This window comes from Thermobia domestica, chromosome 8, assembly GCF_964235325.1.
Source record: "Thermobia domestica chromosome 8, izTheDome1.hap1.1, whole genome shotgun sequence".
In the NCBI taxonomy this organism is placed as follows: Eukaryota; Metazoa; Arthropoda; class Insecta; order Zygentoma; family Lepismatidae; genus Thermobia; species Thermobia domestica.
The window spans coordinates 8,590,107-8,607,777 of record NC_137461.1 but is presented as its reverse complement, the minus strand read 5'-3'; the positions used below and the strand labels follow the sequence as shown (position 1 = coordinate 8,607,777).

At 32.7% G+C, this 17,671-nt stretch overlaps 1 protein-coding gene across 1 annotated transcript in view; it reads left to right on the top strand.

The window, feature by feature from the left end:
• LOC145692677 (uncharacterized) overlaps positions 1-17,671 on the top strand; it is a 1,521,027-nt gene that overhangs the window by 1,122,349 nt on the left and 381,007 nt on the right. The window contains exons 322-330 of the mRNA XM_081768059.1: positions 382-438; positions 4,668-4,718; positions 5,019-5,066; positions 8,365-8,388; positions 8,876-8,923; positions 10,244-10,300; positions 11,307-11,357; positions 14,124-14,165; positions 16,972-17,115. Coding sequence (XP_081624185.1) covers positions 382-438; positions 4,668-4,718; positions 5,019-5,066; positions 8,365-8,388; positions 8,876-8,923; positions 10,244-10,300; positions 11,307-11,357; positions 14,124-14,165; positions 16,972-17,115 — 522 coding nt within the window. The remainder of the gene's footprint in view (positions 1-381; positions 439-4,667; positions 4,719-5,018; positions 5,067-8,364; positions 8,389-8,875; positions 8,924-10,243; positions 10,301-11,306; positions 11,358-14,123; positions 14,166-16,971; positions 17,116-17,671) is intronic.

The window sequence follows — 17,671 nt, the reverse complement described above, 5'->3', positions numbered from 1 at the left end:
CAACTTGTAAATTATTCATTGTAGCTTTGAAAAATTCAAGATTACTAATAAAACTCCAACTGACTAAAGCAGTACACATATTTTAAGATTATATATTTGTGTTACAGTTTCGGCTATGGAACATAACCTCCCTCAGTGATAATGTGTCTGAGGAAGGCTATGTTACATAGCCGAAACTGTAACACAAATATATAATCTTAAAATATATATACTGCTTTGGTGAGTTGGAGTTAAGATATCATTTGATATTTGCTCGATATTAAAGAGTTGTTTTTATTGCAGAAAATTTGTTTATTTTACATAAAATTTGTGATCTATTTATCAAACATATAATGTCAGAGAATATGAATGAAAATCGGTTAAAAATATTTTAACTTCCAGTTCCTCTGGGTGTTCCGGGTGCTGCAACTGTAGGTGATATTTGGATGCCAAGCTTGGGTAAGTGTACAATCAGAAGTTCGGATATTGAAAAACTTTGAAACAAAATTAATGTAAATGTTACAAAAATCAAAAAGACAGGAAAAATGTATCTTATCGGAAGAAAATAAGAAATTAAATAATTACGATCAATGTAAAATATGACTGTGTTTTAATTTTTACGTAACAGTAATGAATATTTAGATCTTTTAACATTTAATCTCAACGAGTACTTGAAATTATATTTTGCGCTTTATACTACTACAAAAAGAGTTTTAACAAGCAAGAATGTCTTCTTAGAACAAAAGAAGTAACTATATCTGAATATTATTTTATTAAATTTGTTTCATTTCTAACTTCATATTCCTCTCCTTTGTTATTGTTTAATAACAACCTACATTTTAACATCCCCATACGTACACCCATGTCCAAAATTATTGTCGCCTGTCTATAAATATATTGTAGGAATATAATTTGAAAACGAATTCGTCCGGTATTTCCTATAATTGTATAATCGACAAAGACATGTATGTGGAAAATTTCATGTGAAAAGAGTAATAAATAAGAACAATAAAACTTTCTTGTCCATTTAGCAACATTTTCTTTTACTTACTCTAATTTTCGTACTTACAATTCTTTTGCTATAAAATTCACCACAAATATACATTACATTTCTCGATTATAGACATAGTATCAGTATTGAAAGTATCCTCCAAAATCACTATCAAATGAAATTCTTACAAGAAGACAGTTATAGATATGCGATAATCAATTAAATTGGGTAGGAAACGTATTTCTTGAACAGGAAAATTACATTCATAAAATGTAAAATTTTATTGAGAATGTTATTGTGTAAACCAGGCATGTGCAAGTTGAAACATTGAGTGGACCAACTATAGAGGATTTACAACATGTGTCGAGATCCGTAGGAGACAATGTACATTTTCGCAGACGTGAATAGCCATATTCCATTTATGAAATTGTTGCTCTTACACTAATATCACGGGAGTATAAGAACTGTTATAACTGTAACCAAAATATGTACTTACTTAAGAGAAGCAGAAAAATAATTAATTTACCATTTTAGTGAAACACTTGACCACTCTGCCAGTGTTTGGTGGTACACTCTAAACTGGATATTCCAAAGTGGAGGATATTTTCAAGGTGGATATCAGTTATCCAAAAAAAAAAAACTTTCAGCTCAGTTTAAGAGATTACGTAAGAACTTCATATTCCACAGTGTGTCAGGAGGACCGATTTAAAGGGCTCAGTGCACCAGGGACGGCACAAGAGCTGGCCGTTTCACATATTAGGTCTAAACATTTTAAAATCCTTTACTCGTTCAAATTCTGAATATATAGGTAATTACTAATATTTTCCTAGCTTTCAGAATGTCTACTAATAAGGAAGAGCACTGTTTAACACGTTAGCTGCGATGTGGGTCCGATCGGACCCACTGGATTGGTCGAAGAAAATATCCTCGTAGGTCCTATTGGACCCACAATTTATAATTCGTGGAATTGTCATTAGAGTAGTTGTATTATAAAGTGCTGCCCCTAGTGTTAATGAATTGTAGTGTTTCTATTACACACAATATAGGAGATATTTATGTTGTAAGTTTTGTTGTTAGATGTTGCTGATTAACGCCGCTAGAGGCACTGAATATCAATTAACAAGTATGTGCTGTTTCTGTAGGGCCGATCGGATCTACGTATTGCTGTTTGAATGACTTACTTTAACTTATTTTGACAAGATGCCAATATTGTGAAGTCCCTGTCATTTTGTGAATTTTCAGAAAGGTCTAGATCGCTATACTGTTGTTACAAATGAGCTCAAGTTCTGCGTATATTTCTTAGTTTTTCATTGCACAAAGAAACTACTTATTAGCACTAAAAGCAACAGGAACTCATCCACACTTCTTACACAAAGCTAGCTTCTTCATATAATAATGAACAAATGACTATCAAACAGAGTTGCCAGTTCAATTGTAATTTATCCCCTAGCCCATAAACAAAATATACAGGAGCAAATCCGATCAGACTCCCAACTTTCATGCACGCGGGTTCAATACATCGCCTACGTTTTGCACTCTACCGGTGAACAACAAAATTCACCCTTGGCAGTTAACATGTTATATATAGTATATGAAGTGAAAAAACGAAAAATTCTTATCTGTGCTAACATCATCAAGGCTATTAAAAAAAAAAGAAGAGTAAATATTAAAACTTACGTTGTGAAGATAGAGCAATATTGTCCCATCTGCTCTGCTTTAAATATTCAACATAGTTGGTTATTTTACATTCGTTGTTGTAGTTGAAGAATGAAAGACAAAAATCTTGAAGTGTTACGTCCCATAGTTATGCCGGCTAGGCTAAAAAGACTGTGATGATAACTAAATGAATGGATGGAATGAAGAAAGTGGGAGGAAACGGGACAACCCACGCACACTGTGTTTGTCACCACAAAGTTCTATTGGAGCGAGCTGGGTTCGAACCGAAGACCCCATATATCAGTGAACGCTGTACCACTGAGTCACTACTTCTCAGAATGAAGTACAATGTACCAAAACAAATGTTATCTTACACATAATTACTTCATTTCACATTTTGAAATCTCCTGTGTGACAGTTCATTATTTTCCCCTAAATATCTTAAGATTTTTAGTAATAAATGAAAGTATATCTTAAATACCCTAAACAAATAAATTATTTTCGATCGTCTAGCTGGCTCTGCATTCTTAAAACCATTTTAACATTTATGACGTAACCGTCACGTCACAGAGTCAATTATCAGTTTTTACTAGCTATCTATCTCACCCAAATTTTTTCCTCCTACTTTTATAGCTACACTAGTATCTTTGAATTAATATAAAAACAACTCAAAAATCAGTGGTTTCATATCCACTTTAACATGATTTCATATAAGATGAATCCTACTACGTACTTAAACTAATATACGACTCCGAATCGTGCTTGTATCCAAGACAAATTGCAAATTAGCTCATGGCTAATAATAAGCGTTCGCCACGCATTTTTATTACTCATGCGTACACTTGGAATACGCTGACCATGTGGATGGCTAATCACAAACGCGAAAGCAATAGAAACGCCGAGAAAACGTCAGCCTGAGCGCATTTGGTGCGTTTCGGAACAAAAACCGCCTGCTGTTTAAAAGATGTCTAAAGGAAGGAAAACAAGGAAAGACGTATTGCCAGGTAAGGGGATTTTAGCAAGAAACAGCTGCTTGGAAGATGCTTTGTGCGGAGTATTGGAACTCTGCTGTTACAGACCTGAACCTGGACCTGGCAAAAAAGACCTGGAAACCCTGACTGTTCGCAGTATGATTTATAGCTCTGAAGAAAGTAAAATTACCGAATAGCTATCTTGGGTGCGTTCGTTATGGGGGGTAATGCTTCGAAAATGCATTTTCAAATAGCCTAAGCCTTAGAAGTTACATCAAGACGCGCAAATATAAACTACGTGTTTAACTCTTTCAGCACGAAGAAGCATTACAAAAAATACACTCAATTAACAAGCAAGAGCCCTTTAGTTTGGATCCTATGTTAAACTATAGCCTATTTCTCATATCCAGGCTTTCTTTCGGAAAACATTGTCTGGAGTCAAATTTCATTTTAGGTTCACTATGATCTAAAGGGCATGCCTTACAAAATGGTAACATGTAGTTGCAGTTGAGATGAGTTGATTTTGAGTTTAGCATCCCCTTCAGCAGCAAGGCTATGTGAGATTTGAACCTAGTAATTAACGTGGAATCCAGACCACATGAGCTTTCGCCAGGAATCAAACCCGGGTCTCCCACGCCAGCCTACCCCTTAGCCACGAAGGAGCTCACATGTAATTAATATTTAATTTGTCCAAGCTTCGAGAAACCACAGCCTTTTCCGAAGTATGCCTGAAAGAAATCTGCTTATATCTTCTAGTTGCTAAAAGGAAATCTAACACTCCAGTCAAGTTAATAATTGCCTTGCAAATCTTCTTTGGTCGTATGAGGTGTAGGCTCAACCCAAATCGCAGAAACATTTTATTTAAATGCACTATTAAGAATTGAAATGGTATTTTTTTGCAAACAGGAACTGATACTTTCTAGTAAAATTGTTATGTTTTGATTTTTAATCATTAATAATTTACAAGTGATTATACATTTTCTGAACACACCTGGATTTATAAAGTGACATATTATAGTTTGTTACTACTTAAACTTAATGAATCATATTTTTACTTTGTTAATTTTCAGAACAATGGCAAAACACAAATATCTCTTCACAAGATCTAGAACATTTAGCAGGTAAAGGAACTATTATAATTACTAAATACGTTTAATTAAAATGTTATTAAAATCTTCAAAGAATTTAACATACGTATAGTAGGTTGTTTAAAGTAGAAACAAGTCTTACGATTAACGCAATTAAGCACAATATTTATGAAACAAAGATCTATTACTGTAATACAAAGACATGATTGTAAAGTTAAATTTTAAGATGTCTCATAGAATGTAATCACAATTAATTTACTATGTTAAATAAGTCACTAATAATTCTTTAGAAATAAATAAATATTTTATATATTGAAACGTTTTTCTTTCAAGGTTACTTTCAAAATATGACACAATTACAAGAAATTTCGCAACTAACAGGTAAGCCCAGTAAGTATAAAACAGCGTTACACAGAAAAATATTTACATTAATATTTTACGAGAGATGAATTTAGTGTAATTGCCTGATAGCTAATAAGATTAAAGGAAAATATCTGTAACTCATACTTAATCTAGAATCGCAGCTGTATAGTTGATAAAATGTTAGCCTAGAGAATGGACGACCCGATTCGAACAATGTAGGGTAGTATTTATTTCCTTTTCTACCCTTACCTAAGTAAACGCAGAATTCGTCCAACTTCTGCCAAATGGTTACCTCGGAAAGCTTTAGGAGCAAAGACTATGGGTGCACGGTTCTGACTACATCATCTTTTCTAAGTGCCGAAGTCATGGAACTGTGTACGATTTACTTTCACAGCTACCGCAAACTGATGTGTCCCCAGTAGGCGAATACCTTTACTTTTCTATCTACGTTTAGCCCTAATAAATTGCTTGAGACGAGGTTAAAAATATTGAACTTGTGGAATTCTCCTCTGCCAATTAAAAAATCATATTATCTGGCTTTTGACGGAGTCTATATCCTGGTCAACCGTTTGGTTATGCTCGAATAGAGTGCATCCACTCCATTTCATGCAACTACTTACCCGTTATGTACTTGAACCTGAACCCAGAAAGTGGGAGTGATATATATATTTGCTGAAAGCTCGGGTCAAGGTAAGATCAAAACCGGTTACCAAAATTGGGAAGGTCTCATGCATTCCACTTGGGGGCAACACTTTACTTATTTTTATTAAGATATTTAAGCATATCTATAAAGTCCGTTGCAACCCCGAAAAATCTGAAACGGTAAGACAGATATAAAAACAGGAAAACATGTCTTTCATCATTTCAAAAGTAAAATAATTGTCCAGGGTCACCCGCTGGGTCCAAGACTGGGGTCAAACTCAAAATTTGTAAATGAATGGGTCAACTTGCATGTCGTATGAAAGTTAGTGTTAAATAAAAAGAAGATAAATCAAGTCTCGACTCTGTACGATAAGCCCGTTCAAAACTGCAGTGGGTCAAAAAGTCAACATAAGCGTGTTGAAACATTCTAGTCTTTTTTTACACCTGTCTCACAGTTTCAAATTAATAGTTTTGGACATAAACTTTTCAATGATGCCTATGTTGACATTTTGACCCACCGCCATTTTCCAGAGACTTATCATCAAGAGTCAAGACGTGTTTCATATTTTACTTAACTTCAGTTTTCATACGATACTCAACTTCAACCCCTTTCCCATTTCAACATTTTGAGTTGGACTCCATCTAGGACCCTGCGAGGGAAGGGACCTCGATAACTTCCAACATTTTAATCATTATAAAATGTAGCTCCAAACACATTAGTGAAAGTTTCGTTAGTAATAGATCTATTAATGTTTAATTAAATAAAGTCATACATTTTAGGCATATCCCACGTGTTAAAATTGTGTATACTAGCACGTGTTCAGTGTGCTTCCCCATACTTCTCTTTCGAATTCAATACCTACCTAATCATTTTATTGGAATTTAAAATGTTAAATTTGCTTCTATTTTCTTGATAGAATTTAGAAATAAAGACAAAGATGAAAAGAAATACGATATTAATTCTTTCGAAGATCCTTTAAGCTATTATTTTCTCCAGAAAACAAGTATGGTAATATTGAGTTTATAGTAGAGTGGGCCGAAAAAAGTCATTTTTTTCAGGTTGTAATACCGCGGAAAAGTTGCAGTTGTAAATTAGTGAAACTAAAAAGTAGTTGAAAAAGAAATAGAATCTATCTTCTATCTTCAGGTCACATAAAATGTGCTCTAAAGTTTGCCTAAATTTGGAAAAATTATCATTTTACGATAATTTTTAACATTTCTTAATTAACCTCTTCCCTAATGTAATAGTATTAAAGCAACAAAAATAATATTTAAATATTGTTGAAAAAGATCAACATCTTTCGCACACGCATTGTCATCAAAGTTAATGAAAGTTTGAAATAAAATTTTCAAATAAAGGTAGATTATAGTTCAAGGGAAAAATACTAACAACTACGATATCTACTACAATAGTTTAAATGCTAAAAACAAAGTATTTTAGACCATTAGAGATGTTTAAAAACAAGTTTTTTGTGTGAAGATTTTAGAAATATATGTATTCAAATTCAGTTTTGTGTTTAGACAATGTTTCCTTGTTTATGAAAAATAACTTTATATATTTCGAATTTGCACAGTTTTGAAATGAATAGTTTAAAATTGTTTTCTTCTTCAGTAATGAGATTCAAATTTAACCAGTGAGTGCACAAGTCACGTTTTCATATCTCAACCTCTCAATGTTATTGGATTTCGACTGACTTTTCAATCCACAAATGAGATCTTTTTCTGAGTAAAGTAAAGAATTAAATATTGAATGGAAGGAAAGAAAATCAAAACAGTTAGAAACATTGGAACCAAAGTGATGTTACTGCAACAGTTTGCCTTTTCCTCTGTTTACTTATGAGTTCTGTTGTTTTCTTTTTTGTAATTGCACTCAGGGATTTTTAAAAAAATATATCTTATAACAAGTAAATGTGATTTATGCTTTCCATAAATTATGATCTTTTATCTTAGGTAAAATAGTTTTAATTTAACTCAGAATGAAATCCCTGTTATGGTTAGAAGTTACATAGAAATTCAAAAAGTTCGAAATTCCATACAATGGTAGCACAGTCGTACAGTATTTTGTCTACCAGGAGGATGAAAATTAGCTAGTTATTCTTAATACTTTATAAAAATTACAATAATACTGATATGTTGAAAAATGTGCCAAAATGTAAAGTATTTATTAAGATTGTACACTGCTTGCTTCACTTACTTCAATCGTTGGCTGTTAAGAGAAGCAAGCGGAATGTAAACAAACGTTCCATACCGCTTATGTGTTTATAAGTGACCTCAGATGTCTATGCTGGACTTCATGAATAGCGAGCAAGAAATCTAATTCCCGATCTGCGTTGTTTTCTTTTTGTGGGACTACACTAATGAAGTGTACAAGTTCAAACCTCACACGAAAGAGAACTGGGAGGTACGGATTCAAGAGATTGTTGCCAACGTTCCAATTGACGACATTCTTCAGAAAAGTATTAATGACTGAGTAAGGTGGTTAACATCACAGGTTTCCACGTTGAGATTTAAAATATTCTTTTGTTTCCATATCTAACAAAGGGCATATATATGTTTTTCCAATATGTAAGAATCTATAACAGTTTTCTAGTTATTTTTCACCTACTCTGTATATTTAACTCTTATTTTTTCTTTTATTTGACTTTCTTATAAAATTGTGTCTTTAATATTTCAGCTAGTACACTGTCAACCTTCTTATGTAAGTAATCCTAAGATTATCTAATCAATATTGATTTTAAATCTTTAAATGAAATCTGTAGAATACTTTGTATTAATTGAAATATATTGAGTATTATTATATTCTCTATAAATGGATATACATCAAGAAAATTTTTTCTTCTTCACAAAGTTAAGTAAGATAAGTTACGTTATAATAAAAATGTATATCTAAGAATGAGACTCGGTGAAAGTTTAGAAAATAGAAAATTTCTTCTTCAAAAAGTCAAGTAAGCTAGGTTACGTTATAATAAAATTATATGTCTAAGAATGAGACTCCATGAAAGTTTAGAAAATTGAAAGTGTGTTCTTGTAATGTATGTGTTCTTGTGTGTGTTTGTTATGCATTATATGGTGCCTATTGTATAAGGTGAGAAAATTCATATACTTCAGTTTTAAATCAAAGATATTTGTTTATGACATTTTGAAAATAATCAATATTACTTATAACTGCACTTATTTTCTTACAGCTCACATACCCGGGGTACCAAGTTTTGTGTCCGAAATGTTACACCGAAGTAAGTATGCTTTATTCTTAACAATTCTCTGTACCTTTCATTGTATACCGTAAATATTATAATGTGCATGTATTAAATCTTATTTCATAAAAAAGAAATTTAGTAGTAACGAAAAATATTGTAGCTATCTTTCAATCAGGTACCTAGTCTCAATGTAAATATAATGAGAAATCGCGTTAGGATTTTGGTTGTACATAATTTGAAATATTGAAAAAATATTTTTAAGCATAAAACAAAATTTTTAAAACGCTCTTTTGGAACTAAATACATATAGTATGATATTTTATAAAATTAGAAATTTTAAATACGAGAGCTATTGTTTTCAATCACTGTTAAGCCATCAGAGGAGAAACTGGGATAAGATCACGGACGGATCCAGGGGCCAATTGGGACAGTCGTTCCCCAGAAGAGGAAACTTTCTTATTTTATATATAAATAAAACCCATCCCAGAGTTTGGAGCTCTTAAAAGTAGCTGTAAGTAGCAGAATTACAACCTACCGCACCCACAGGAGTCCGTCCTATATCCGCCCTGGATAAAATAAAGGTGTTTATTGAACGTGTCCTTCATCGTACCCAACTGGTAGATTCTTCCGTTCAATCATTGTAAAATAGCAAACTTCGAACCACTAGAATGGAATCGATGTACGCGCTAAGTATGAACTGTATTATCTAATTCGATTGCTCCGCGAAAAAGGGGATAATACAGTTACAATTCAGCGCCGAATGAGTACAGGATCAAAGGTTGCTATGTGCACGAGTTCTACAAAGAATTTAAAGGTCTTACGTATACACGATGAGAATAGTGAAGAGTGTAAAACTCTGGTGGCGTGAGTTCAAACAACCTTATTGAACTTGTTAAACGTGTAATTCATAAAGGTCATAGTTTCATGATCAATGCCTCGGAAAATCGAATTATACTTGGTGGGCCCTTTGAACTCGATATGTTAAAGCTCGCTATTTCAAAACGAATGAACAGTAAAGTGTTTGTTGGTGTGAGAAATGGACGACATCCAATGAATAGTTTTGTCTTGTCCCTATTTCGTCAACTTACGTGATTCACCAGTGGTGGCTTAGCAGAGATTGAGCAAGATAGCTCTGGTATTCACCGTTTCTGCGAAAGAAGTATTGTCAGCTTTGTTGTAGTTGGTTGATCTTTGAATCAACTCGAAAACATAGTTCCTACTATAAGTTCTTCATACCTTTATTAAAATCTCTAATTATTTTTAATATTTCTGAATTAAAATTTCTAATGTAACTTTTAAATGCATTTTCTTAATCTCTAAATAATATGAACAAGTATTCTTATCATTCCTGTTTAGTACCTTATGGCGTCGGAGGAATAACGAACGTTGGTGATATCTGGATACCATCAGCTGGTTAGTTAACATTCTATTTTAGTAACAGCTCATAGTTTGATCATTAGTTTAATAATTTTATTGATGTCCCAAGTAATATTTATAAGAAGTTTGGCAGAAATGAGGCTAAATTAAACTGTATTTTTTTTTATTTTGTCTGGAAACTCTTTTATTCTTGCTCATGTACATTGTCAATTATCACTGCCAACGAAGTCCAATAAGGATGGCAGACTTTGAGTAAATATGTGTGATATATGACACTTAGTCTCTCTCTCTTCCTAAAAGTTTACTTACATTCAGAGCCATCTATTGATTTGTTTCCGACTTAAATGTAAAAGAAAAAGTGTTCAAGAGAGATCTTCGTCATTGCCACTGAACATTAGTGACTTTTTAGTCAAGACGTAGTACTACGTCGTAACCATTTCCACTACGCACATGCCTTAACGTAGTTTTACGTCGTAAGCATTTCCACTGCATATATGCCTTGACGTAGCACTACGTCATAACCAGTTAAAGGGCTAAAATAATTTACATGGTCGATTCAATCGTGTTTGATAGGCATTTGAAATAATGAAAACATTAAATGTAAGACATGTGCGCTGACAATAATGACACTTTTAATTGTTGCGTCAGCTTGAAACGCACTTGCTGGTTTCCATTGGTACGTAAAGGACACTTAAGAGGTAAATTCATAGAACTCCGACCACCTAGTAACAAGAATATTGGTATCATTTTATTAGAATATTTGTTTCTAGTTGCAATATAAAATGCGGACAATTTATGACGGTTATGGTAATATTATACACGTGTTAGTAGTAAATTAATGAGTGTCAAAACTTCTTAGTTTTCTGACGTCAAAAAGCAAACTGACAGTACAGTACATACTGTTACGTTTCAGATGGTGAATAATACTTAGGTATTTACGTTAAGAGAAGTATGAAACCCTAACAGAAAAAATATATATCTTTTTTTCACAATTGATTAATATTTCATCGCTTCGTATTAATGGTTAACTACTTTGTTTCAGGGATAATCAGCGCAAGCAATGCTAATGAGTCATTTGCCAACCTAGCTCAAGGTAATGGATCATTCATCAAATTCCGTCACTACATTATCGTTAATAGTTATTAGTCATTAGTAATTATTAGTAGTGTTGAAATCATTAGTTTGTATAAACTAGACAACATAAAACTCGGCTATGTTATTAAATAATAAAGATACTTAACTCTGAGAAGGAAATATATCGAATTATAAGACATTTAAGATAGAGGAAAAATTTAACCTTCTAAAGCGGAAAATAATTTGAAAAGTTAAAAATTATTCTTACAAGATCATCAAAGAAGAAACTTTTAAATCTTTTGAGCAATGCATTTTATTTCGAAAGAATAAATCAGTAAATTTATCAGAAAGATTGGAATAAATTTAACTGCCTTTTTTCGGATCAAAAGATCCAATATATTTCAATCAAAAATTTTCTTGTATACCTTATATCTGGAGAACTACATACAGTGTAGCCAAACCCAAACTATCACTTAACTCAGTATGATGTGCTTATTCCGTAGAAAATACGAAAACTTGATTTAGGGGCCGTTTAAAAATGTAGTGGTATCTGATCCAAAAACTAAGCCAAGATCGCAATCTTTTGATGCATTTTTTGAATCATTCGTAAAATTCTTTTTTTTAAATAAGATAAACCCTATAAATATTCCTGATAAAACGTAGATTTTGATTTCAACCAAGTTAGTTACGTCTACTGAAACGACAGTATGAATAGATAAACAATTACGTCTTAAAAATATACGTGATAAATATTTATTAATTTTTTAAAGATCTATGAGAAGATTCAATAAATTACACATGACTTACTCTATAAATCTTTACTAATCGGTTAAAATTCTCGTTAAAAGTAAAAGCTTAGGTAGACTTATAAAAGGTTAAATGCAGGCTCATATCCACGGAGGGGCTAGGGGGCCAGGCTCACCTAAATTTTCACTGCCCCCCCTAACATTTTTACGGTAGGCTTGCAAATGAACTATAATATGGTGATGGACTATAATATAGTTAGGTCGGGCCCCCCTAACTTCTACCGGGTTCCCCCTACATTTTGGGGCTGGCTACGGGCCTGATTAAATGTATTACGGTGTTACTGTTTAATAATAAATTATATAGTTAGTTATCAGTAAGTCTCAACTGTGCTCTAAACAAGATTGTTCAGATGTAACTAAAAGTTTGTATAAATGAACTTATCTTATAAAATGAAACTTTATAATTATTTACTTCACAGTTTAAATTTTGACTTGAAATATAGAATAATGAACTTTCTACATAATTTAAGCAAAAAGCTCTTTAATTTGTGTAGTTTTTACGGAAGAAATTATTTGTAATAATTGAGAAAACTTTAGGAGTTTATCTAAATAATAAAAGGTAAGCAAATAAACAGAAAATAAGTGTGAATAGAGTTATCAATATAACTAATACTATAATATACCGTACACTCTTTGCCATCCTGTACCAGGGTACTGGCATTTACAATTCTTCTGAAATTTAAGTATGGTTTTTAGCCCAACAGATGTCAGCATTGTCAATTGTTTCCAGTTAAAATTATGTTGTAGTACGTTTCTTCGCTCAACAGATGTCGGTACAGTCAGCACGGTTAGTGAGATAAGAAAATGGCAGGTGCGCGCTTGACGTTCGATTGCTGGCGGGTTAGTGGTTCAGTTCCAAACTCCCCTCTCCACTGAGGCTGCACTTCGATGGCATTCCCAGACCTGATAAAACACTTCAAAACGTACTTACGCTACTCGAACGTCAAGCGTGCACCTGCCATTCTATAACCGTGTTGACAGCACCAACTTCTGTTGAGCATAAAAACGTATTAAAACATCATTTTAACTGTAAACAATTGACAATGCCGCAGGGGTGGATCCAGAAGGGGCGATCTGGGCGACTTCTCATTTTATATAAGGAAACTTTCTTATTTTATATACATATATATATATATATATATATATATATATATATATATATATATATATATATATATATATATATATATATATATAACCCATCCCAAAGTTTGAAGCCCTTAAAAGTAGCAGTATGACAACCCACCGCCCCCTCCCCAGAAGTCGGTCCTGGATCCGCCCCTGCAATGCCGATATTTGTTGGATGAAAAACAATACTACAACATACTTAAATTTCAGAACAATTGTCAATTCCAGTATCCTAATACAGGATGATAAAGAGTTTATACATTTTTCTGGCGGACTTTAGTTCATTACGTTTTTGTGTAAATACTTGACTGTTGCTTTTAGTGAAAAAAAGAGAAAAAATATCATTAAGAGAATAAAAACTTATTAATAGAATCATTACAAGAGCGAAAAATTTTAATGTACATTCATGCCCAAAATGATTGTCGCATATCTATAACTGTCTTCATGTAACAGTGTAATTTAATAATAATTTTCCAGGGTACTTTTAATACTGATACTATGTGTATAATAGGGAAATATATATTTGTAGTAAATTTCATAGGAAAAGAATTATAAATACGAAAATTAGAATGAATATGACAAAATGTTACTAAATAAACAAGAAAGATTTATTTTCGTTTTATTGTTCTTATTTACTGCTCTTTTGACAGGAAATTTTCCACATACATGTCTTTGCCGATTATACACATGCTAACGTTATAAGAAATACCGGGCAAATTCGTTATCATATTATATTCCTACAACAACATATTTATAGATATACGACAATAATTTTGAATATGAGTGTACAAACTGTTTAATAGAAGCGCTTTACATTACATATTTCTTATCATGGTTTCATTTATTTACAGCTGCAATGGAAAATATGAATATTTCCGTAAATCAAGTACCTGGTATGTAAATAAAATAATATATTCATAAGTGTTTACTTTTAATATGATTTGGGTTGCTTAATAATGTGCTCTTTCTGCACTAATCCCTCAAACACAGAATATAGTCTGGAGTTGGGCTTACGTCTATTTAATACAAACGTATGAGATCTATTTGATAAAAATTCTATTCAGCATATAAATTTAAGAAATTTCTTTAACCTGAGTGTTTAGAAGCAAATTATATACTCGATGAAATTACACTATTCTCACTATCTAATATATTTGAGTAAACCTGGTAAGTACACATTGATTCAATTGGTTCCATAAAGTTTTAACATTAATTAGAATTCTTGTAATAATAATAGTAATTATTTCAAATACTATGTAGATCAATCCAAGGAGATAAGTTATTTCAGTTCTTTACTTTTAGACATTCCTTATACTTTATGCACAATAACATAGTCGTTTAAACTTCACCTTCTTTGCCAATGAAGCAAAGAAATAATACAAATTCGTTCCATTAAATACTATATGCTGTGTTCCTCTTGTTTGAAAAACCTACTCTCTAACCCTTTAACTGGCACAGTTTTCTAGAAATGTGTGCTCTTAGGTGACAGACGTACTATTACTTCGTAGCCAAAAGAACCGTAGAACTTCGATGTATGTTTTACACAAACAACAATGCCACACAACAATAAACAAAATACGTTACAAAGACGTCCCCACCTCATGAAGACGTTTGCTGCTGTTTTGAAATACAGTTTCTGTTTCTTTTATTACAACAGCAATAATGTTCTTCTTACGAGCAACAATGTCATTTGCACATTACGGGCATTCAGAGCCATCTGTTAATTTGTTTCCGACTTAAATGTAAGAAGAAAGGTGTTCAAGAGAGATGTTCGTCATTGCCACTGAATATTAGTGACTTTAGTCAAGACGTAGTACTACGTCGTAGCCATTTCCACTGCACATATGTCTTGACGTAGTACTACGTCATAACCAGTTAAAGGCCTGAAATAATTTACATTGGTTGGGTAAACTAAAGTAGCAATACTGTCTGTACATCAGAGGGCTGTGTTTCAACACTACAAAAGTTCATCTAATTGATAAAGGAACGCCGTCGATGAAGTGTGCTGAGTGGTAAAAACTATATGTTATTCAGTCAAAAGCAACAGTATCATAAAGTAGAGAGTGAAAGTAGAAGCGCCATAAAAATATATTGTACGAGGTATACTCAAAAATTATCGAACCATTTGTAAGCAAAATACATTTGTTGATTTGAAAATCAGAAACACTAATTCCCTTCAAAGTACTATCCCTGGTAATGCACACGCTTCTCCCAACTCTCCCGCCATTCTGGGAAACACTTCTGGAACGCAGTTTTAGGAATGGTGAGTAACTATGCCGTCGCATTCCGAATGATGTCTTCCCTTGACTCAAAATCGGGCCCCTTTTAGGGGCATTTTTAGCTTGAGAAATAACCAAAAGTCACACGGAGCCATTTTGGGTGAGTAGAGAGCCTGACGATATAAGAATGTTGCATTTGACGGTGAAAGCCTGAACCAAATTTCGCGGACGCTCTCCCCATGTCCAAATTCTCTTCAAACTTAAATGTGCCGATTCTATTGAATGGTTTCCGCTTGGGTATCGTCAAGCGTTTGACAAAATTTGATACAAAATATGAAATCCGACGAGCTCTCACTACATCTGTTCACTCGTTGGCCGACTGTCAGTAACTGACGCTTTCGGCGAGAGGGAAAAATTTCAAGACTGCACGTGTGTGTCCTCTCTACATCTAGTCTAAAGATAGTCTCCCGCGCTTCATTGATACACCGTGAAAAAATAAGGTTCAATACTTTTTGAATACACCTCGTATTTCTGAAAGGCGAACAACGCGAAAGGATCAAAATTAAACTGTCACGTGGATGCAATGCACAACAATGTTTTCAAGAACGTTGTGATGAACTTTTCGCCAGAATAAAGTGATCATTTCGCGAGAATCACTACGACACAAGAGAAGCCATCAGCCGTGACAAATGACGGTATCTGCAAGACATCGATGGAGATTGATGCACTGACGGTGTGCTACGCATTCCACGTGTGTGGCAGAAATTGATGGAGATGGTAGTCGATTACATTGAAATAATTTGTCAATGTTCTATATATAAAGCCACGTTCGAATTATAACATTATTCTTGCTGCACCTGATCCAGATCTTGTAAATACAAAAATCGTTCAAGTGTTTTACCAATGGCTTTTTAAATTCTAAATGTTGAAGAGAAGTTCTGGGGGGCGCCGTGATGTCACCATTTGATTTGCCCCATGGTATTTCCTATTTGAGTTTTTGTACAGTTTATTTATGTTCAACCGTATTTGAGATATTTCCGTGGAAAGATTATATATATATATATATATATATATATATATATATATATATATATATTCGTTATAACAGTTTCAGAAATAAAAGTACTTGTACTGCAAATAATAAAATGTCAGCCTCAACACGTTTTTAATTGAATATAGATAAAATTGTAAACACTGTTTGAAATCTATGGATATACTTATAAAACATTACAAATTTGTATGTACAGTTGACAAAGCAAATGTATTCCTAAAGAATTTAAATTTCAATAAAGGAAGTAAAATTCAAAGAATATTAACATCTTAAATTAGAGAATAAAGTGTTTACGACCTACATAACACGATTTAAAAATCTATTAAATTACAACAAATAATCTTACAGGAAATAAATAAATAAATACATATACTAGTTAACTTTAAAACTTGCTTAAGAATGAATAACAAAGAGAACTACTTTTCACAGCATATTTGATTAACATGACAGAATCACAACAATTCCAACAAGAACAACAGTTCCAACAACAATTACAATTCCAACAAGAACAACAGTTCCAACAACAACAACAACAATTACAATATCAACAACAAATGTATCGTGAAGAAGGAAGTAAGTAATAACTAAATCACTTTATTTGCATGTCCTTAAATAGAAAGTAGTTTACACATTCAATGCCCTAAGCAACTTAAATGCCAATTATCAATCATTTAGTATTTTAATGAACTACTTGACTCGACTTGTATTGCTTGTGTTGTCGACGTCTGACTAGAACACAACTTCATGTGACTTTATATGAATATACTCGTTTCTAGATTTCAACGGCTCAAAGTTGACTAGATTATCTTTTCTATTTTTTAATTTTATTTACTTATGTTAATCCTACTTTTCACCAAACACTGTTCCGTTTTATTCATATATTACAATGTTCTTTCAAATAGAATTTTAATTAATTATTTTGTTCTTCTTTGCTCTTATTATTCTTCGTCTGTTCTTTGTACACCGTGGCGTATTTAGGAAGGTTATCAGACTCAAGTCTCCCTCTCCCGAGATAAATTTGTTAGTTTTTTGCACTCCATGTATAACAATAATAATTCTTAGCATTTCTAAGAATTTCATTGACTTTCCATTCTCTTATATTCTTTGTTCAGAAATAATACTGCATTTG